The sequence below is a fragment of the Lytechinus pictus genome, chromosome 2 (genome assembly GCF_037042905.1).
Source record: "Lytechinus pictus isolate F3 Inbred chromosome 2, Lp3.0, whole genome shotgun sequence".
Classification (NCBI taxonomy): Eukaryota; Metazoa; Echinodermata; class Echinoidea; order Temnopleuroida; family Toxopneustidae; genus Lytechinus; species Lytechinus pictus.
The window spans coordinates 21,084,164-21,108,168 of NC_087246.1; the positions used below are offsets into that span (position 1 = coordinate 21,084,164).

At 34.1% G+C, this 24,005-nt stretch overlaps 1 protein-coding gene across 2 annotated transcripts; it reads left to right on the forward strand.

Moving 5' to 3' along the window:
- Positions 1-2,372: 2,372 nt before the first annotated feature.
- LOC129283615 (transmembrane emp24 domain-containing protein 2-like) lies at positions 2,373-9,704 on the forward strand. Of its 2 annotated transcripts, XR_010296421.1 has the most exons (5): positions 2,409-2,724; positions 3,336-3,528; positions 4,392-4,499; positions 5,851-7,456; positions 7,840-9,704. XR_010296421.1 is itself a non-coding variant. In XM_054919344.2 (4 exons), the coding sequence occupies exons 1-4, from the start codon at positions 2,539-2,541 to the stop codon at positions 5,973-5,975; spliced, it is 612 nt and encodes a 203-aa protein (XP_054775319.1). In that variant the 5' UTR covers positions 2,373-2,538; the 3' UTR covers positions 5,976-9,704. The 2 variants fall into 2 exon arrangements, 1 of the variants encoding a protein (XP_054775319.1); XM_054919344.2 differs by having other exon boundaries at positions 2,373-2,724; positions 5,851-9,704.
- Positions 9,705-24,005: the final 14,301 nt, after the last annotated feature.

Below are 24,005 nucleotides of genomic sequence, written 5' to 3' on the forward strand. Positions count from 1 at the left end.
ATAGTGAGGAAGTGAAATCGATCATCGATTATCCTATTTGCATATTAATGTGTTGTGCATACAGTGCATATATAACTATTTTGTAAAAAAAAATACACAAAACTTTGAATTATTTACATCCGATTCGATAACATTTTCAACATTATTATTGTTTGATTTCCTCACTTTATTCAAATTCACTTTTTGTTGGGGCGGACTTGCCCTTTGAATGGTGCATCATTTCACTAAATATATCTCTATCCACACCTATATCTTTGTCCTCTTTCTTTATTCTTCTTTAAGATTCTCCGCCGCCCCCCTCCCTCCCCCTCTCTCTCCCCCTCTCTCTCTCTCTCTCGCTCTTTTGCCGCTTTCTTCCCTCTTCAGCTGTACACATCTATCTTAAATCTAATTGATGTGCTCACTTTTTTATACATTAAAGAAAAGAAAGGAAAATTGTTTTATTCGCAGTTAAAAAATAATTTATTTATAAAAATGTAATGATGAAAAGCTGTGCAACACCTAAGTATATAGTGAATAAGACTAAAAGACTTTGAAGAGCTATGAACCATTTATTACGTTGTGGTAACATGCCGTATAGTATATGTTACACACGTTACATGAGATAATGGCAACATTGATGACAACAAAAATCTTTTGTATTTGTTTGGATAAATATTTTTCAATGTATATACTAAAGTAATGTAGAAGCTATAGAAAGATATTCCTTTCCGTCATTTTATTTATCTTAAGCTTTCATAACATTTTTTAAAGAATTCGATTTCAATGATTTATTGATGTTTTAAATATTATTTTTCTGTTGGATTTTATAGTAATCAGTTAGTCACTCTAAAAGTGTATAACATTTAGAGTCCCAATCGTACATTATTTATAAGTTATTTAGATAAAATTTCACCTTAAAGTTTTCTCATTCAAATAAAATCATGTAATGGAGTTGTTTGAGAAAGTGATTACTCTTATTCCAGCATGCAACGAAACAAAATGTCAAAATATCTGGGAAGCGAAATTCGGCGATTATTCCCATATTTTACAGTGATTTGTAGGCCTAATATATACTTATATAAAAAAATCAAACGGTTCGTGTATTTTGTTTGCGAAACATTTACGTTGTCATAAGAAACTTTTGCCGGTAGCTCATTACAGCATGTACACTTCCCTAATAGCATTGAATACCTTCGGTAAAATGCCATAGTAGACACATAATCGGGGAGGAGACACAGTGCCCCAACCCCCTTCGAAGCTTGAACTTGAAAAGTGTCCCTTAATTTTTTCAAGAAAAATGCTTCCACAAACGTGTTAAGCGTGTGTTTCGGGCTCGCATTGTTTGGTTGTTTGTATTTGTTTTAACTTCCGGACAGATAAAAATAAGAAATACAATAAGATAATAATAATAATATACATTTATAAAGCGCTTAATATATTGTTTGATAATGTTTGGATACAGGGGGCACGTGCCCCCCCCCCCCCTTGAGAAGCAAAATTAAAATTTGTAATGTAAAAATGCTATTAAAACCGAGGTGTGCCCTCTCTGTTGAAATTGAAGACCTTGTTTTTTTTTTCTTTTGCTTGTCAAATTTTTTAGGATACGAAATATCGTTAATTTGTGGTTAGAAACCTTTTTTTTTTTAAGGGGGGGGGGCTTGTCAAAATTTTCATCCGAAAAATTAGCCCCCCCCCCCCCTTTGGAAAATCCTAGATCCGCCCTTGCATGTGTTTGATAATTAAAAAATGAGTAGTAAACCATCATCAATTTTGAGGATACCAGCTCCGCAACCACGGTTTTGGGGGTCCATGAGAGATACGTATCGTAAGCATATAATCTGTAAATGATTATATAACAAATCCTTTAAAAAAAAAGAAGAAGAAAATAAGAAGTGGTATAGGGCCTACTTGCCTATCACAGACATTTTTTTTACTTAATTACTTATCAAAATAGCTCTATATAGGTAAGCTATATATGCATGTTATCTTTGAATATGAAACATGGGTTTTTCATATTAACAAATATATATATACCGTTTTATAATTTCAAAAGTTTATTTTGCAATTGATATTAATTTAGATTTTTAAAAGCTTTATAGAGAGAATTAATACAGGGTAAACGATGATTTTGGTTGTGTGCATCCTGCACCTCCATCCCCTCCCTCATTCCCTACATGTGCCCCACATAAACAAAAGTGTAATCTCTGCTTTAGAAGGACTGATGGTAGCATAAACTATTCTGCTTTTAAATGATTTCAGTTACAATTATTAATTGTTAGTTGGGTATATTTTTATGAGCCCCTAATCGAGATGAAAGGGGGGAAATAAACTGTAACGTAATGTTCTTTTTGATACACCATAACACTTTTTAATGATCGGTATCTTCAACCGATTTTGTCGCTGAGCTGCGCTGCTTAATGGTCGCCAAACGTAGGCATGGCATACCGTGTACGCTGACGTGTGTGTGAAGTACTACCGGTAAAAAAAAATAAAGGAAACAACGGGACAGGCTGATCTAACTTTTGCATTATTTTGTCGTCGAATTATCAGAACAAGATGGCAACCTGTAATTGCATACTTTTCATTGCTATTGTGGCAATGTGTATGTCAACAATCAAAGCATATTTCATCGCCATTGATGCCCACGCCGAAGAATGTTTCCACGACAGAGTGTCATCGGGAACGAGAATGGCTCTCACATTTGAAGTTGCTGAGGGAGGATTTCTCGACATTGATGTCAAGGTGAATCTGACTTCTGAATTTAACGTTAATTGCCCCATACATATTCCAAAGAATGTTCACTTTGCACAAACAGTGTTTGCTTGTTGACAATGTTGATGTTATCAAGACATTATTTTCTTCAATCTTCTTGCCCAAACATGCCAAATGGCGATGGCAAGGTAAAGGTTGGCAATGAATGCCAAGGCAATGGCCCACCGCCCAGGCCCAGTGTCACATGCCACTGTCGTGTTGAATCTATCGATACCCAGGCAGTTGTTAAATGTTGTGTGTCTGGACAGGTCGTGTATCCGGACAATCAATGTGAAACGGCCATTTTGACACTTTTGCACACAGATTTTCTACAATTTTAATAGGTCTACAAAGTAGGCCTACAAAGTACAATGTGTATTAATAATAGAGAACATCAATATGCTGATGACGATTACATTTTTTCAATTCACTGTTTTTGTTTAGAACTTTAGTCTTTAGTCTGGACACCCAACCCCCATCTTACATAAAAAAAAGCTTCCAAATTGATGCCAACTCGGCTGGGCTTGATTAGAGTTAAGTGGTAAATTGTTATTACAATAAGTTTTATATGTTTTTGTTTGTTATTCCACTTTTAATTTCAGATTTCTGGACCAGATGGCAAAGCTATTCACACAGGGGAGAGGGAATCTAACGGTAAATACACTTTTGCAGCACACATGGATGGAGTGTACAGATACTGCTTTAGCAATAAGATGTCCACGATGACCCCTAAGATTGTTATGTTCTCTATGGACGTAGGGGACCAGCCAAAAGATCAGGGAATTGAGACAGAAGGTAAAAAATTATATATCTTGAAGACTGGTGTCCAGGGACACTGGGTGATCTGCCCCTCAAAAGTCAAAAAAAGCCTTTGTTAGGACTATGCAGAACAGCCCATGGATGTATATGATTTGGTTAAATTTGAAATAATATTATAATTGTGGCACTCTTTTTAAAAAATATTCCCTCCAGGCAATAGTCTATAGGACCCACACAGGGTTGATTTTTTCCCTTCAAGAGAGTAGTGGGAGAATACTATATGTACCCTATGTTAATTATTAATCTATAATAATTTGTAGATCAGTAAATTGTTATATTAACATAATGTTCATCTTTCTTTTCTTACTATATTTGTATTTTCTATTGTACTTTGAATCATATATGATTTATATTGATTTTGTTCCATAAGTTTCATTCATCAGAGTTGTTATTACCATTATAACTGAATTTGATCATACTTGCTTATACTAGCAAACCCAATATAATATAGTTAAAAGTAGTTGAAGGAAATCGTGTTTTGATGCCAGCAACTTTCTTCCTATTCTCAATGTTTTTGTATTTTTCAAAGAATACATAGGGACACATTTGACAGACATACGCACATAGCATATTTGTGGTAATATTGTCATAAGAATATTATTTCCTAACCTTTATCAACTTCCATACCACAATATATGCATAGAAAAAAAAAGGTATTTGCAGCATTCTTCAAAACATTCCTGTTTATCAGTAAGACTCAAATGGTTATCAATATTTTTAAACCATATGAACAACTTGCATATGAATGTATTTCTAATTGTTTTGATAAAATAGTATCTTTAGTTCACCGCAAATGTACAGTAATTCTGTTCAATTCTCTCATCATCTTTCGCCATCAGAACATCAAAGCAAACTGGAAGAAATGGTAAATGAACTGGCAACAGGTCTAACTGGAGTCAAGCATGAACTAGAATATATGGAAGTCAGAGAAAGAGTCCATAGATCAAGTGAGTAATATTCCATAATTAACCATGAAGGCGATTGCACTCCAAGTGCTATCTGGGTAACAGTGACTCAAACCGTATCAATCCATCCACTCACAGAATGAGTTTAGATCAAGCATCCAGACATAGTTAATGATTTAGTGTGAAGTCTTGTTAGAGTAGTAGAGACAAAAAAAAAACATTTCCACTTTGCTATGTTCAGTCAGTGTGTAGATGCTTGAACAGTATGAGGGGTTTATTCGTCAAGAGACTCCAATAAAATCATGAACAATTGCTTCTCATATTCAAAATCATTTGGAGAAACTGTATTCCCATTTCAAATGATACAAAATATATCATCTTTATTCAAGTTGATGCTTGAAAAATGTGAAAAGAAATTAAAGAATGAAGCCTACTTTTTGATATTCAAATTTTCATCAATTTGAGATAAAAAACCTTCACAAAAGCATATACTTCACTTGAAACAAAAAAATCAAATAGCAGAGAACAAACACTACTACTTAGGAGAGATACAAATTTGTATATACTCATTATGGTAGACTAGTCAAACGGCCAGAAAGGCTACATGTAAGTTTGTAAAGATATACAGTGTTTATATATTCATCTTCCTAGATGCCATTGTAATGCAATAAATATCAGTGTCCTTTGTCACATATATTTGACATCAGTGCTGTACATTTTGGGACTAGTTTAAAGTTAAACTTGACACTAAACTATCTTCTGCAATTCTTGCATTTCATAATACGTGCACACAAGCTCCAATCATACAAATACAGATGGGCATTGATATCTATGTTTCTGGAAATTATTTACATAAGACTGTCCCATATTCTGAAGTCGGGTTTAATTTAGACTCTGTTTAACTATGGGAAGCCAGTTGTGACATAATTCTGTAACAGTAGAAGTTGAATATATCAGCTCATTTTAGTCTCAAATAATCTTTGTCTGGGAAGGATGAGTAAGTTAGTTGTCTTCACCATAAAGAATTAGGTAAGAGCACTGTAAATATGAGCAGCATACAATGTTAACATAATTTTTACATATTTGGCTTCCCATATTTTTAGCACAGAGTTAGAACATGGTCTAAGTTAAACCTGACTTCAGAATACGGGCCAGAATAGAGCATGCTGCCCCCTCCCCCCATATTTCTTTCTCCTTTTTCTCTTTGTTTGTTAACCTGTTGGCTACTGGATTCAGAATGACCGTGGACATAGCCTTGATGCGAATCTCATAATTTTGAAGTGGACAAGTTGATTCATGTACGTAAATTGTAAAACAATATTTACATACAAACAACATCCTGTAGAATTCATATTCTGTAATTATCACTTATGCCTTCTTTTCCCATTTGCAGTCAACGACAACACAAATTCCAGAGTAGTATTATGGGCTTTCTTTGAGAGCTTGGTGTTGGTTGCCATGACGCTGGGACAGGTGTATTACCTCAAGCGATTCTTCGAAGTCAGAAGAGTGGTGTAAATAATAATTATGGTGTAGTATGTAGGCTTCAATATCACGGGAGAGTTTCACAAAGCGTCTTATCTGTGATTTTCACTGACAATTTTGCTCTTAGCCAATCAGATGGGAGGTTTTCATAAGCTTCTTATAGTGGTCAGTGAGAATCAGGAATAAGAGGTTTGATGAGATTCTTGTCATGGGAGATTCTCCCGCAAAGACCAAGATTGACTGAGATTGCACTTATCTGTATGGCAGGCCATCCATCCATAACACTGTCTGATTTTTCAGTCGGGCTTTGTCGTTCCTGTAAACCTACTACAGATAGAAGTTATCAATTGATTCAGAGTCTTGGTCCAGTATTTGACATTATAGGTCAGTTTTCCGATATAAAATAATCAGATCCATACATGTCTGTAAAAATATCATCACATACAAAGCAGTCTGATACTCTTATAATGGATAATATATGCACATTTGATCGTCATCGTACACTAACAGCATAGACCTATTTTTAAACAAATATCAGAGATATAAAAAATATTCTGTTTATTTCTGACCATGATCAGAACATTCCAAGAAAAATAATGATGATGATAACCAATAGTATTAATGGCTTTATTGGCCTCCCATAGTTATGTGAAATTTTGGTAAATCTTTGTCTTTATGAAACATGCTCTCAGGGCCCATATTCATAAAGCCTTACAAGGCCTGGGGTCTGTTTGACAGACAGTGTTAAACATCTTTTATACTCCCAGCTGCATGCTCTACATAACATATGACCTCATTGGTCTGTTCTGTGTAGTCAATGTGCTATGGCAAATTGCTGTAGACAGATTGGGGTATTTAAATCATTCCTGGCAAGGACTGCTATTTGCTCTACCTTTCAAAATACTTAAGAATCCAAAACTGAGTTTATTTTATGAATATGGGCCTAGAACTGTATGTTAAAGATACTTTAGAATTAAAGGTCATTTTGAAATCTAGCCAATAATATGATATGTTTCTTGCTCAGTATTGCCTCAACTTCATGACTTTGTATTGATTATTGGGTTGTTTTTTCTGCTTGATAACCATATTACCAGTCCAGAATCCCTTGTTGCTATAAAATGAGAAAAAATTGTGCCTGTAATTTCAAATCTACCTATAATAAATCTTTTTGTTAGGACCATACTTGATGTGCTTAAAAAATTGACCAGTGTATTTTCTATTGTTGCAATAATAAACTTTTGAATCCAGTAATTAATATGTAATTAATATTGACTTTAACATAACTTTTGCTTTTTTCTTTATTTGAAAATACAAATATTCAAACATAAAAATTAAAAAATATTTGTCACTGCTAAAGTTTAGTATGAATGTTGTTTAAATTGTAGAATGAATACGAAAAGTGACACTTAAAAAGAATGCAACAGTTTCTTATTGGAGAATGAAACCCTTGAAACCAGCTGAATCCATATCAAAGAGAAAAATCAAAGAAACATATTGTTGAAAGTTTGAGGAAGATTGAATGAATAATAAGAAAGTTATGAGCATTTGAATATTGAGATCACTAATGCCATGTAGTTCCTCCCATTGGCAATGCGACCAAGATCTGTGATCTCACACACGTACAACTCCCTCATTACTTTAGTACTTATTTCACTTATATTCTCACTTTTATAGAGTCTATCACAAGGTGAGGTGTTCTCTTTATGAGATGACAAGTAAAGAGGTTTCACAACATTATATCATTGATGAATCGTTTGTCATATGATTAGAATGAGCAAAAAGAGATGTTTTGGGGTATATTTTCAGTGTCCAAAAGGGGAGAGTTGTTCATCTGTGACATCATAGATCTTGGTCGCATTGCCAATGGGAGGATCTCCATAGCATTAGTGATCTCGACATTCAAATGCTCATAACTCTTCTATTGCTAGTCCTATTTTACTCAAACTTTTGTTGATCTTATTCTTTGATTTTTCTGCTTTCACAAAAGCTAACTTGCTCCAAGAGTTTCATTCTCCTTTAACCCATTAATATCAAATTTTCCATTCAAATACATATGATATAGAAAAGACATACCATATTTTTTGGAATATCAACCGTGGCCGTGTATTAACCGCACCCCAAATCGGGAGGCTAAAAAAAAAATTGGCAAACCGAATGTGTTGACATTTTGGGATAGTCAGTTTCATTCATAATTTTAAAAGATCAGATATATTACTAATTTTTGTATTTAAAAAATGGTTGCTTCATTCTTTAATATTATTTTTCAAAGAATATAAATTATTTCTTTGTATAATAAAGAAAAAAAGGCCATGAAATGGCAGTATTGTATATCAAACTTATAGTCTAAAAAGAAAAAAAATGTTGAGAAACTGAGGGGGAAAATGAAGAATGGAGGACATTATTTATTGCCTTTTTTCTAACCGATTATGATTACATGCCTATTGTAGAGCATTTTCCATGCATTTTTTAGGTGTAAAAAAAGTTTTCATTACAAGACAACCAGGGATATTTTAAGGAAAAGGAGTTCATAAAATGGCATTTTTGAATTTTTTATCAAAATTATGGTATAAAAAGGGAAAGTTATTTTTTTTCATATTGAGAGAAAAAGGAGAGAAATAAAGAATAAAGAACAACATTTATTGCCTTTTTAAATAACCGATTATGATTACATGCTTATTGAAGAGCATTTTCCATGCATTTTTAGCTGAAAAAAAGTTTTCATCACAAAACAAATTGATAGTAATTAAATGAATAATATAAAACAACCTTTACAAAGAAGATTTTTCAAAGAAAACTTCACAAAATATATTTTAAGTAACCAACAAATAATTATACATTAAATATTCTATATAATTCTTGGTTGGTTGACCACTCTAATTACTGAAGAAACATAGTCAGCTTCCTGATGAGAATTTGTTTCTTTGGATTCGATTAACTGCACCCAATTTTTTCAAGATTAAAAAGCGGGAAAAAAGGTGCGGTTTATACACTGGAAAATACGGTATTTTGGATAAGCTAGATGTTGATATAAGCAGAAAATTTCAAATTAATCACAATCATGATATTTTAGATTTATACTTTTAAATCCTAAAATTGTCAATTCATTTTGTTATTAAAGTGTTTTTCAAATGATAAACTTGGAGAAAAAAAACTTGATTTTGTGAACTGTCGTGAGTACAGAAAGGGTGTAGCGCATTTTAAATAAGAAAAATTTGTATTTATTAATATAGGATTGCATCTTCATTTCTTATTTGTGGTTTGTCAATTTAGATGTACATGTAGATAGTATTTGAATTAATAAGTATAAAATTGGTCATCAATTCATTCGTAGCAAAGAAGTATATGTAGACTGCATGAATCGTTTAGGTACGTAAGGTCTGTCATGGTCCGATGGTTTATTTCTAGGATCCATATTTTCTTTTAGATATATTTTTGTTTTCAGTACTTTTCTCTATCTTTCCTTGAATTATTCATTTCATCATGTTTGAGATATAATGTGTCTTTATAATTCTTCTGTCAGTGAGGTTGAGTTTTATTGATTCATGACTCTGTCTGAGGGTAGATTTCATGTTAGAAATTTCCCATGTGAATGGCCTTGACAGTTGTGATTTGTTTGGCAGCTATTTACCTGAATTTGTAACATTTATTTTCCTTATGAATTTTGTAGATTACATGGTAACAATCACACTGGATGACAAATTGTTTTGCAATTATGATCATAATACATAATCAGATATTCCATCATTAGTGTAAGAAAATTACTCACCTTAGATAATTCGTTATAAAAAAGAAAATAAAGAAATTTTGTTCACCAAAGTTGGTGATTTAAATATAGTAATTACCGGTCTGCTTGATGATTGATCCCTTTTAAAATCATTGTATGCATTTTTGTGTCATAGAATCTGATTATCTGAATTAATTCTCACGACCCACACATATAATTGTATCTCCTAGAAAGGTCAATACTAAATCTGTTTTGACTAATACATGTAGTAACCACATTTCTATTTCAATGTCTATGGGCCTTATTGGGACATATGTATGTTGTTCAGTGATATTTGACTGCAAGCAAGTAATGTGATGTGCAATTACTTTATTTGCCTTTTAGTGTACAATATTTCAGATTACATTATGTACAATATATTTAAGGTACCTCCAAATTCTGTTTCTTTATTCGTCCATGTATACATGTATTTCAAAAATGAAATTCCAGGCAGATGTTTCTCGCAGTTAGCTTTTTTATCATTTGTGTCCAGTATGGTTATAATGTCAGGTTTCTCCTTTTAAACGCGAGTTCATTAGTATGTTAATTTGACTGTTATGCATACTGTATTTTCATTACAATTTCAATGGTTTATAGGTTGTGTTAGTGTGCATGCAGGATTATATTGCCTTTGTGAGGTACAGTTACAAAATGAATGTTCATATAGAGTACCGAAGTATGACGTCAGTTGCCATGGTGTCATGGCGGGCTGGTTCTAAACATAGTCGCAGCTGATGATCGTCTGTACACATTTGTATGACATTGGCTCGTCTGCAAAATAGGTTGCAAACGATCAAATTCTGATAGCAGCCATTCCATTTTCTCCTATAAGAAACACACGTTTTCATTCGGCATGTTCATTTGTTTAGAACCAGGCCGCCATGACACCATGGCAACTGACGTCATCGCTTCGGTACTCTATTTCTAATTTGAGTCTTCAAGAATGGAACTTGTTCAATACATGTATGTAGAACAGGATCTTAATGATCTCTGCCTCAGTATCAGTAAAAGTATGTCATTTATTTCAAATGCATGATTCAGTTGGAATAGAAGGTAGACAATAGTTTATACAAGCACATCTAATGTTGGTTGATTTTTTTTTTGGTGTTAGTATATTTTGTTCTTGAGTTATTAATTTCAAAGAATATCTGTTTTGTAAACATATGTACCTGTGCATTTCTCCATTTTTCAGGATTTATTAAAGACTTAAATACTTTATATAACTATAAATATTTGCAGTGTATGTGACTTTGTAAGTTTGTTGCAGTATTTAGTTATCTCATACTATTTCTGATGAAAATCCCATAAAAAGGGGGAACCAAACCTGTGTATGAGATGGGTATGATATTAATGTTTGTGGAGACTGTCTGTTGGAAATTAAGAATGAAAGAAATGGAATATAAGAACAAGAAATGCTTATAACCTGAAAATAAAAACATCAATGGTAATAAAAAAAAAAAAATGTAAAAGTGCTGTCCAGATGTTCCTTTGGGTGCTGTGTGTATTGTCCTCCATAGGCAGAACCCCCTAAAATTTTGATAAAATGGAGAAATGTTACCAAAAAGACCTACGTTTTGTATTGAAAGCCTTTTTTTTTTTCCTTTTTGCTTTTCAAATTTCTCTGGACCGAAATGACCTTCATTTTGTAGTGAAACTTTTTTTTTTTGGCTTGTCAAATTTACATCAGCACCCCTAGTAATTTTTCTTTTCTTTTTTTGCTTTTCATATTTCTCTGGACCGAAATGACCTTCATTTTGTCGTGAAACTTTTTTTTTTTGGCTTGTCAAATTTACATCAGCACCCCTAGTAAAAGAAAAAAAATGTTCCCAGGGACCTGTATGTCTTGAATATATAATCTTGGACTAATCGTATAAGGTTGGGGTGTACTTTTCAAAAAATAAAAATAAGTGATGTTTTTTTTTCGGCCCATATATTCTTATGAAGCATTCCTTGAAAAATTGGTATTTGCCACTGCTCCCATTTTTATATTGTTTGGGCTTCAGTGGCGTAACATGCGGGGGGCAAGCTGCCCCCGGCGGAGTTCACCGGGAAAAAAACGGGGGGAAAAGAAAAAAGGGGAAAAAGAAATAAAGGGAAAGGATGAAAAGAAAACTAGTGAGAAAGAACAATTCTCCCCGATATACAAATACATTAGCATGATTAGGAAGACAGGGAAATAAATTAAAGATGACAAAAGGCAAACAAAAGCGGGAAATGAAGGTATTGGAAAATAAAGAAAAGGGACAAGATAAAACTACCGAGCTGCCGAGGATTGACGATAACGAGCGGGAAGAAGGTATATAGAAAATGTCGTATGAAAGTCTATCATAAACTTGCTAAATCTCCAGTTACCGGGGGCTCTGTCCAAGAGCCGTGCAGTGGGGTTCTTCATCTGTAACCTTTAAATGGCTCTATAACGGCCCCTGTATCTGTATGGACCCTTCCTGCATTAAACTTTGATTTGAAGCACTGGCGTACCGGGGGGGGGGTGGTTCCACAGCCAAGAGGAAATAAAAGAAAATAAAGGAGGCAGCGAAATGAGATGAATTATAAAAATATATATGACGTGATATTTGCTATGATGTAAAAATCTATCACATATTTAGAATTTCATTCCAAAAGGCCGTTTTTTCTTTCTGGCTCGCTTTGCTCGCTGGCCCCCTCAAAATATTTGGATGATTACGGTACACAACTGCATTGAATTTATGTGTTGTGTGAAAGCTATACGCGCAATTTGATTGAAATTAGTGGCCATCTGTAAGGCTTAAAATGGCTTTAATATCAAGAGGTTCTGGGGCTTTAAAATGGCTTTAATATCAAGAGGTTCCGGGGCTCCGCCCCGGACCCCACCAACATAGCACTTTTGTATGGATGAGTGGACCATGGCCCCCAAAAGTTCTACAAACAAACAAAAAGAAAAGGAGGAAAGAAAGAAAAGGTGTATTTTATTTCCTAAATATCACGTCAAAATCTATCTTCATGTTAGATTCTCATGAAAAGGTGATTTTTTTATCTCGCTCGCTTCGCTCGCTCGAGACTTATATTAAGCTACTTCTTGCCACACGCGCCATAAGGGGGCCCCTCGAGCATATAGAGCTTCGCCCTGATGAGCTCAATCAAAACAAAAATCCTATTCACCGTGGCGTACAAAAAAATAGAGAAGGGTGAAATATGATATCTTTTCTTAACATTATGTCAAAATCTATCACAAAATTTGATTTTTGTAAAAAAAATGTCTAAATTTTTGCTCTCTCGCATTTTTATTTTTTGCCCGGTACACCATATCGCCCCTCCAAATTTTTGCCTCATGATGCCATTGCCTGTTCCATGATAATACTACCGGGAAAATTTTGGCTCTTGAATGATGTATTTCTTTCCATCATAAAAGACCAAAAATAGTTGGGGGACATTTTATATTGTGTCCCCCTACTATTTTGAGTATGGGGGACACATCGATCCCCCCTGGGATTTCGGCCCATGCTTCGAGGACATTACATACCTAGCTGTCAAAAGAACAAGAAATCAAACTTAAGGAAGGTTCCACATAGGTAGTCGGATCGACGTACATATGGAATTGGCCTTAGAATAGATAAACGTTCTTCTTAATTTTGAATAGAAGCATAGCTTCTATCTGCAGTAGATCTTCTCCCTACATGTTGTATATGCTGTCTAAAAAGTAGGACTAACGAAATCGCATGTCTTCCCTCGGACATTAATGATTATAATTACATTCATTACTTAGATAAAAACCCACTTGCAGTGAGTGGCTTAACAGTGTAGTGCAGAACTAATTCACCATTTTAGAACAAATCAAACGATTTTTTAAACTGAATAATGCATTTTATTTCATCGCATTTCAAATTTAAAGTTGCCATGCAGTCGGTTATCTGGGAGAAACCGGGACGAACAGTTACAGTGACCACCCCTCAGATCTTCGTCATGAACGTCCTCGGTGGATTCTACATCAACCCGAGATCTATCCCGATCTACATACAACCCATCCTTTACATTGATTGGTTGCCTTGGTCCTACGAGATTCTCAACGTCAACCAATGGGAGCATGCCAATCATATCGGTGAGTATGGGGGGGGGGGGCTTATGAACTCCTCCAGAAACTGCCATCATAATCTGTCTGGACACCCCGAATTTTCCGAGTCGACTGCTGAAAGCTGTTGTTTATATTTTTGTTTACGGGGTAGTCTACTCTAAAGTCTATAGTTTTAAGTACACCTTAGTTTTTCTTACAAACATGAGATATCTAACAAGGCAGGCGCATTTACAGGATTTTGCACCCCGTGGGCCTACGTGATTTTGGTGCCATTGTGTACTTTTCGAAAAATGGCGCCCCCATGAACATGAATGATGAACAGGGTAGTATCTAAATAGACCTTTTATGCGAGAGCTTCGCGCTCGCTGAAATTTTTTGATAACCTGACCTAAAATTTTGACATTCTCAGCACTTGTCATCAAGCAGGTTGGGTATCTATCTAAACAATTGATGTAAACATTTTTTTATATTCTGACCTAAAATTTAGACATTCCAAGCAATTTTGATAATCATGAACAGAATGGACAGAATCTAAACTAAACATTTTATGCGAGCGCGTACTGCGAGCCCAAAATTTGATATTCTAAAGCACTCTTTGTGACCATGATCAGGATGGGTATCTATCTCACCAATTGATGCGAGCGCGAAGCGCGAGCTGAAAATTTTTGGTAATCTGACCTAAAATTGGGACATTCTGAGCACTTTCGGTAATCATGAACAGAATGGCTATTTAGCTAAACATTTTATGCGAGAGCGAAGCGCGAGGTAAACATTTTTGATATTCCGACCCAAACCTCAAAATTCTAATAAACTTATTGTGACCATGAACTTGATGGGTATCTATCTAAACAATTGATGCGAGCGCGAATCGCAAGCTGAAAAATTGACATTCCGACCTAAAACCTCGGATTCTAAGCACTTTTTGAAACGATGAATACTGATGGTCATGTTACTAAACAATTGACGCGAGGAGCGAGATAAAAATAAGTGATATACTGACTTGAAACGGTAACTCTTGAATTACTGTTTTCTGTAATACATGAAGAGAATACGTATCTCACTACATTTTGCCTGTCAAATAATGCCATAGCTGATTTTTTTTTTCTGATATTCAGTACTACTTGTAAGCATGAACAGAATGCAATGGAAACTCGGATCGCAAGCAAAATAATTTGTGCATATTGACTTTAAAAGTGGATAGGCCTATTCTAAGCTCCATGGTATTCTAATGAGCAGATTACTGCATCTAACAGGAGGGAATGCGAGCGCGAAGTGTGAGCGAAATTTTTTTTTATGTAGTGACCCGATATTTTTTTTTCCAATTATCCCCTCCCCTTATTTTATTCGCATATCCTTTTTTCCTTATTTTGCTCTCTTCTCATTTTTTAAATCTTTTTTAAAACTATTTTTATACATATTTTCTTCTTCGCGGTGCAAAAAAACTATTTTTTGTTGATTGTCAAGTTTTTCTGTACAACATCGCAATGGGAACGAGTTTAAAATTTGGGGATTTTCGATAGTAAAAACTGTCTTATTATTCTATATATAGGTTTTAATATTTCTTTGTTTCAGCTGTTCAGTTTACTTGTTATCTTTTTCCTCTTCCTTTCTTCTTTTTTCTTTCTTTCTTTCTTTTTTCTTTCTTTCTTCCTCCTTCTTTTCTTCCTTCCTTCCGTTGTTTCTTTCTCTCGTTCTTTGTTTAGGGGGGGGGGACCTGCCGTCCCCTCCTCCTAAAATCTAGGGGGGACGTGTCCCCCTTTCCCCCCCCCCCCCCCCGCTTCCGCCGCCTATGGCGGCCAAGTGCTCTTATACCACTCTCTGACGCTCATCATTCTCAAGCTCAAGATGAAATACAAGTGGTCCAGTTAATGGATGGAGTGGACTCAAGCATATGCGGCGACCTCATGAGAATTTTGGTCCATGCAGGGGGTACGAGACGACCATCTCTAATAGGTTTCTGTACAAAATTTGAAAATCAAAGGGGACACGCCCCCCCCCCCCCATCGCCGGCACTAGTAGCCCAAGTTAAAGGAATCATAATTGCATATAGTAGAGGGAAAATGTAAATCACCAATGAATATATTTAATTTGTTATCAAATTACATATCCTATACCAACTATCTCAATATATATCAAACATATTTAATTCGTTACCACAAAACCGTAAAAAATATTTTTTTATATAATGTTTTATCAGGAAATCAATATCAAATACAAAAAATACCAACAATTAGTCTGATTAGCGAATGATAAACAAGTTACAAAATCAAAGAATGACTTAAAAAGCAGCAGATTTATACATACAAAAATCAAATAGGAGGCCATAAATATAAGGAAGAATAAATGCATGTGAACAATGTTTGCATATAGTACATGTATAACCGTACAACAATAGCAGGCAAAATATTATAAAGACTGATGTATAATCTCAACTGTCGACATTTGCGTAAGTCTTTAACAATGGAGATAAAGACGTTAAACAAGATGCCAAATGCACAAAGTAAACAACAGAGAGTGTGTATTAATAATAATGAAAATATAATAAATATACAGAAAATGAATCAGGAACTTTAAAAGGTGAAACGCCATTTCTTAAAATGAATTGGCAATTCATTTCTCTTTTTGGCTGACATATATTCAATCTCTTTAATTGTTTCTTGACAGGACATTTAACGCAATGAAATTTGGAAGATTGCCTTTGAATTTACAAGTATAAATATATAGTATTTCAAAAGCAAAAACAAATGTGGAAGAAATTTATCACTGCAAATTCCCAAAAAAAATCAAGATTACTTACATTAACACCTTTTTCCACGTTTCTAGGAAGTGACACCAACATAACTTGATACCAAAACACTTTTTATTCATTAACTCTCTATCATGCTACAGTGCCATGGGAAAGTGTACCTTACATCGTACCAATGGGCGAGTATAATTATATGGAATGTTAAGTCTCAATCATATCAATATTTTGGGACAAAAAAGGGGGAAGGAGGAGCAAATGTGAAAGAAGAAGGAAAAGGTATGAAAAATAAACTCTTCTGTTATGTCACTAAGGGCGAGTATATATGGAATGTTAAGTCTCAATCATATCAATATTTTGGGACAACGCTGACACGCTGTACATCGGGGATCCCACACTACATATTTGGATTAATGAAAAGCGATAGAAAAGAAGGGAAAGGTGAAAAGGGGGAAGGAGGAGCAAATGTGAAAGGAGAAGGAAAAGGTATGAAAAATAAACTCTTCTGTTATGTCACTATACAGCACCATTTTTATTTAAAAAAAATAATATCCCCCCTTGGGTTATTTTGCCTACCCCACTATATCCCCTGCACCCTCTGTCAAAATACCTTTGAATATAAAATACTTGATGCGAAATCGGAAGAGAATACTCTTTCTGAATAAAATTACAAAGCGAAAATGAGTAGATATTTAATTAGATTAACTTTATTATAGAGAAGGTGCAATGACCTGATAAAGGTGGTCGATTAAATGTACAATATCATAACAGTTTGGGTTTGTGTCAGTGGCATCAATATAATTCATGTCATGAACTGAATTATAGGCTGAATTCGACAATGCAGTATATAAGGTGTCATCGTTCCATCGGATCGGGTCATTTAATCATTCATTTGCATTTACATGTATGTAAAATATAATAATGAAGGGAAAGTCGAATTATGAAGAACAATTAGGAGGTCAAATCGAAGGAAATTAACCTAAACATAAACATGTAAACATTTTCTTTGAAATCAGAAGCAAATGGAAAGTTTGTGACGATTTAGTTATAGTAAAACAAGAAATAAGTGTATATGACATCTCAAATTCATTCAGATTTTCATGGAAATAAAGAATATTCTAAATCACCAGTGTGTAAAAAAGTAGTGCAGTAAAAGTATAATCCTTACATCCTTTGGATATAGCATGAGAAAAGAAAAAATAGCGCATGCATCCATCCTCATCTTCAAATTATGTGGAACAATCATATATAATTAGACTTATATACTATGTCTTCCAGTTTTCTGTACTATAAATTCCAATGGAACGAAAAGTACGAGAATTTGTCATTAATTAATTTCAAGCTCTGGGGCCCCGTTTCATAAAGAGTTACAACTGTTGTAACTTTGCCATTATGGCAACTACCATGCATGGCAACAGGGCTCAGCAGCCAATCAAAATCACGGTTGGCAAGGTAGTTGCCATAATAACAAAGTTACAGCAGTTGTAACTCTTTATGAAACGGGCCCCTGTTTACTCTGGGAGAGAATCAAATTTAATGTTCTGTGACGTATCTGTGTACGAAAAAAATTCCGTCAACATGACTCATTCCCGAACTAAGGATTGACAAAATCTATAATTTCAAAGCATTGTTTAAGTATAATATAATTATGACATAACATAGAAAGAGGCGTATATTGTAATTGTTTCTCCGACTTGTGTGTCGTGTTTGGGTGTTTATATCACCTGAAAATTGTTTTTTTTTCTCTTTCTTTTATTGACCCTCCTTTATTCGCATTCAATAACAAAATTTCATATCACCCTATTGGTGATCTCCCTCTCTTATTTTAGAAACAGCACTGCACATGATGACTATTGTTTTCTTTCTTTTTTTTTCTTCAAAATGCTCTTTTAAAAATACAACACTTAAAGTCGAAAGCTTGGCTGAATGAATTCGTGGTTTTATATTATGTGGGTGTTGTGTGCGTATGTGTGTGTGTGTGTACTGAAGAAAAAACAAGACTCTAGGACGTTGCTGAAAATATATACATATATCATACAGTTTCACGATTGGCTTCATGATAACAAACTAATTCTGAAAGCTAATGCGTTTTGGGGCCAATCAAGTAGGAAAATACTCAAATTTTCGGAGTCCAACGTGTTCGTCCGGAGTATATTACACACTCTTCTCATGCCTAAACCTAGCTACACTGTTAGAAAATTTATCCTATGAATAAAAGAAGTTCCTGCAGCAGAGTCTCGAGAACACCTGTAATCTTATCAGATTGCGTAATCTTACAGGAAATCGGTATTTGGTGTATGGAACCTTACAAATTTCCTTTAATAAAACACCCTTTTCCCATTTTTAAACAGACCTGTTTTGTTTAATTGCGGAAAAATTCATGTTTTATGAATTTACAGAATGATTATGTTATTGCTTTCTGCAAAATCTTATTTTTTTTCTGTAAAATCAGGGTTTGTTTAACAGTGTACATGCATACAAGCTAATTCATGCCCCTTCACAAGGAGTCTGAGATCGCACTTAAATCCATATCAAATGCATGTATTTTTTTCTGGTACAAACTATTTTTCTCTCTTGGATAAACGTATTGGCCTTTATTATATAATATTGTCTTTTTTCATGGGTAAGATAAAAGTGCCACCCTCTACTCCAATGTTCTGCAGTAATAATGCCTGACGTCCCTTACGTGTGGTATAAAATGCCCGTCTTTTGCCTTCTGTTTCTGTTTGAGAGAAAAAGATGTGGCAAAGTTAGGAGAAATAATCGTGCTATTCGGATAAAGGGTCTCTCCTCTCCAGAAAAAACAAATTTTCAATACCTCAGCCCCCCCCCCCCTCCGCGCCATTCTGATAGACGATATAGATTCAAACATTAACAATGAATGAATAAATATATGTTTGTATGCCAACAAGTGTGTGTTTCAGGTTGCCCCTTGAAGGTGGTCGCAGGTCCAGCTGGGTGTTAAAATTCAAGTTTCAAGTTTCAAGTTTCATCTATTTCTCCTCAAGAGATCAAGATAAAAATACATAAAAAATAGACAATGTAAATACAATGAACATCAAATTTAAAGAAAGTGAGGAAGGTAATGACCAAAAAGGAAGAAACCTTGTGTGAGGCCAACCCATAACAAAAATTGTACTTAAAGTTAAAGAAATATTAAAACCATCATATAATCACAAATTCAATGAGAAAAAAAAAAACATAACAAACAAACAATCACCTAACTAAACATTAACCGAATGAAAATGGAGGGGGGGAGAACCAAAAATAAATCTAAGACTTAGACAATAAAAATGTTTTGTATTTCCTTTTAAAAACAGATACCGAAGGGCTTGATTGAATGTCAGAAGGGATTGAGTTCCAAATAACTGGTCCTTGATAAAATATACTGTTTTTGAAGATGGAAGTACTGCACTGTGGAATATGGATATTTTGGGCATTTCTTGTTGAATAAGTATGTACAGATGTGTTTAATAAAAAATAATTCTTAAGTGAATTAGGCAAGAGATCCTTTTTATAGAAAAACACGAAAAGTGCAATATTCATTCTATTCAAATCCATTATATTCAACATTTTCAAAGATGTAAACAATGGTCCAGAATGGGAGAGATAAGAAGAGTGAGTTATAATTCTCATGACCTTTTTCTGCAAAAGAAATATTCTGTTAATATGTGTTTGGAAGGCATTACCCCAGGCTATATTGCAATAATTCAAATATCATAATGGTAAAATCAAGGTATTATACAATAAAAGAAGAATATTCTTCGGCAATGTGTGGAGTTTATACATAACACCAACGATTTTGGCAACTTTATTGCAGATGACACCAGCATGTTCATTCCAAGTTAACTTATTATCAACATTAACACCTAGAAAGGTAGTAAATGTTACTTCATTAACTGGCTTATCATTTGAACAAACCTCAAATTTGAATTGTGATATATTTTTATTTGTAAAAACCAAAAAAATTGATTTCTTAACATTTAAGGTTAATTTATTAACAGTAAGCCAGTTAGATACATATTTCAGTTCCTTATTGAAAATATTTTGTAAAGTTTGTACATTTTTATGGGACATGGACAAGCTGGTGTCATCTGCATATAATATAGAGTCCACAATTTTGGAGACATTACTTAAATCGTTAACGTAAACTCCACATCTTATACCTTGCATCGAGGAAGAAAAATTATCAATCGAAACAAACTGTTTACGATTTTGAAAATAATTGTCAAATAAACTGAGTGCAACCCCCCTAATTCCATAATAACTTAATTTACGTAATAATAAATCATGATCAAGTGAGTCAAAAGCTTTGCTTAAATCAATAAAAAGACCAATCATTGTTTCCTGTTTATCTAATGCACTTGTGACTTTATATACAAATTCTGCTAAGGCCGAAGATGTGGAGTGCCCCTTTCTAAAACCAAACTGATTATTGTTAAGAATATTGCACTGAGAAATGAAACTATGTAAACGAGAATAAATACATCTTTCTAATATTTTTGAAAAAATTGATAAAACGGAAATTGGACGATAATTTGAAATAATGTCAGGAGAACCAGATTTAAAAACAGGGACCACTCTTGCAATCTTAAGCTGGTCTGGGAAAATCCCAGTAACAAAAGAAGAATTGAATATATCACATAATAATTTAGCAATTACATGTATTGACTTCTTTACAACCTTGACATCAATACCATCAAAACCAGCACTGACATTATTTTTAAAACCAGTTACAATATCCAATATTTCTTTAGGAGTTATTGGGGACAAAAATAAAGATTTGTCGTTTTTAGTAATATACTTTAATAAATCAGATTGAGTATTTATATTAGATGTAAATTCAGAATGTAACTTCGGACCAATGTTAACAAAGTATTTGTTTATTGTATTACATATCACTTTATTATCTGTTAAGACCTGATCCTGGTATGTAATTTTATCAAGACCAGTTTTCTTTTGAGAACGACCAAGTGTTTTGTTAAACACTTTCCATGTTTGTTTCATATCACCAGAGGCATTTTGGAACTGTAATCGATAATATTATTTTTTTGTTTTTTTAATTAAATTTGTGAGTTTATTTCTTGATTTCTTATAAACACATTTCCTATATTCAGATGGATTCTTAATAAATTTCTTATACATCTTACATTTTCTTTTAGTTAACTTTTGTATTTCTTTTGTCATCCATGGCTTATAGCTCCTATTCTTATTGGTTATGGAAAAAGAGGAATATGGAAAGCATACATTGTATGCATGTAAAAATTTGTCTAAAAACTCATCATAAGACTTATTAGGATCTTCATGATCAACATTCCAAACAACTTTATTTAATTCAAGAATGACTTTAGCAATGTTTTGATCTGTGATGTTACGCCGCTTCCCAGATATATTATTATATTTATTACAGTTAAGAATGGTGTTACTTAAACAAAAAAACAGGAAAGTGATCACTTATGTCTGAAAACAATGCACCTGACAAAAAAACACTTTCGTCATTGGTGAAGATGTTATCCAAAAGAGTAGCAGAGTGATCAGTGATTCTGGTTGGATAACGAATTAAAGTGTTCAGGGAATAAGATATCAAAGTGTCTAAAAAAATATTAACCTCATAATTCCTATTCACTTTTAACAAGTCGATATTGTAATCCCCTAGTAAATACAGTTTTTTACAAGATATATTTATTTTATCCAGTATTGCACATAATGAATCAACAAATAAACCAATGGGCTGACCAGGTGGTCTGTAAATAGATGCGATATATATAGAATTATTACAAAGTTTCAATTCCAAGAATATACCTTCTACGTGGCATTCATTGATATCAAACTCTGTTACATGGGAGTATTCAACATCATTACGAATGTAAAAACCAACTCCTCCTCCTCTTTTATTCTTACGTTCTAAACCAACAAATTTATAGTCATCGATATGAAATATTGCACTTGGTGTGGATTCGGAAATCCAAGTCTCTGTTAGGCCTATAATTGTAGGTTTGATATCTAAACAGCTTAAGAATGAAATCAAATTCTCATGGTTCTTAGAAAGACTTCGACAGTTTATATGTATACATGAAAAATGTTTATCATTTATACAATTATTATTTGACACACAATCCCTCAATTTGGTATTGAATTTAGAAATAGAAAAAACATTATTAGATAAGCTAAAAGTAGCATCTTCGGTATCAACATCAGGTGATAAAAATCTATTTAATCTTGTAATATCATTCAGATATTGGCTCTCAAGATTATACATACAAAAATTACACTTATATATTATTCAAAAGAAAAAAATACAAAAAAAAGTGATATTAGATTTTTGTAATGCTTAAGACTAGTTTGACAGAATAAAAAAGTTCAATAATGTCTTGCCAGGTGCAATTAAATAACACCACCAGTCACACATCCCCGACACTGCCTACTGTTTGCCCCGATGAACTAAACCCGTACCCCATGGTCCCTATAAGAAACCAAAGCTTGTCAATGAGAAGAGATTGTTAAGGATTGGTAGTTATATTCGACGACTTATTGTAACTATGTGAAAGTCCAAGAGAAGGAATTAAGAATATGTCTATGCGTTCCTTCAGGAGCAACCAGCATGACCAGAGAAGACTTTTATAAAGAAACACATAGGTGAAGGTACCAGTTCTCTTGCTGAGCAAGTGAGTGTTGGGAAATAGTTCTGTGATAAAATATATTGATATTAAATTAGATAGAAAAATAAAAACGATACTGTCTAAAAAATATATTTACAATTTAAAAAATGGGCCTACCATAACCCCCATAACAAACTATGAACAATGTTTTTTTTTTATTTGGCAACTTGGGTGTTAAAATTACCGAATATAATATGATGAGAAACATGGGGAAGGGGAATACTTTCTTTTTAATAATTCGAAATCTGTTCTCACTTCTGCATCTTCTATGTCACGCCAGTTGCCATACTCCCCAAAACGAATTGACATTAGATAAGGAAAACAGATATGAACGTGGCTTATCCCACATCTCATGTCCCAAGTAGCCAGTAGGTCGATGAGCCCCTCCCAGTCGGCCCCTTGGAAGCTTCTAATGTTGGGACCAAAGGAACAGAGAATACCTACACTGCGGTCGTTTGGTTCCGGTTGAGAATGCCCATACGGGCCCATTTGCAAGAAGCAACGTCTTCTCCAGCAAGATGGTCTGGCAATGTTGTAGATCTGAGCGAAAATGAATTCAAAAGAAAAGGAATCTCCGAAGCGATAAGCCCCCATCCTTTCACAGTTCCTCATCAGGTCTTCCTTCATCTTAAAAATCCTGCTGCAGCATTCGAACCCAGGTTTGCTGCATGGCGAATAGTTGCAGTAGATTTTGACGGAGAATACCCTTCCGTGGTAGACTCTTCGAAGGTACTCGATGACGCCATGTTCAGCGTGGTGATGAGGACTGCACTGCCGGAGGAGAAGTGTTTTTCTCCCGCCAAAAAATGTCACAAGGCAGACGCAAACGGCCGCTTTAGGCCAAAAGGCA

Excerpts from the sequence above, each read along its gene's own strand:
- LOC129283615 (XM_054919344.2), top strand. The coding sequence starts at position 2,539 with ATGGCAACCTGTAATTGCATACTTTTCATTGCTATTGTGGCAATGTGT. Across the intron at positions 3,529-4,391 it reads TCAGGGAATTGAGACAGAAG|AACATCAAAGCAAACTGGAA; the intron begins GTAAAAAATTAT and ends TTTCGCCATCAG. Across the intron at positions 4,500-5,850 it reads AGAAAGAGTCCATAGATCAA|TCAACGACAACACAAATTCC; the intron begins GTGAGTAATATT and ends TCCCATTTGCAG.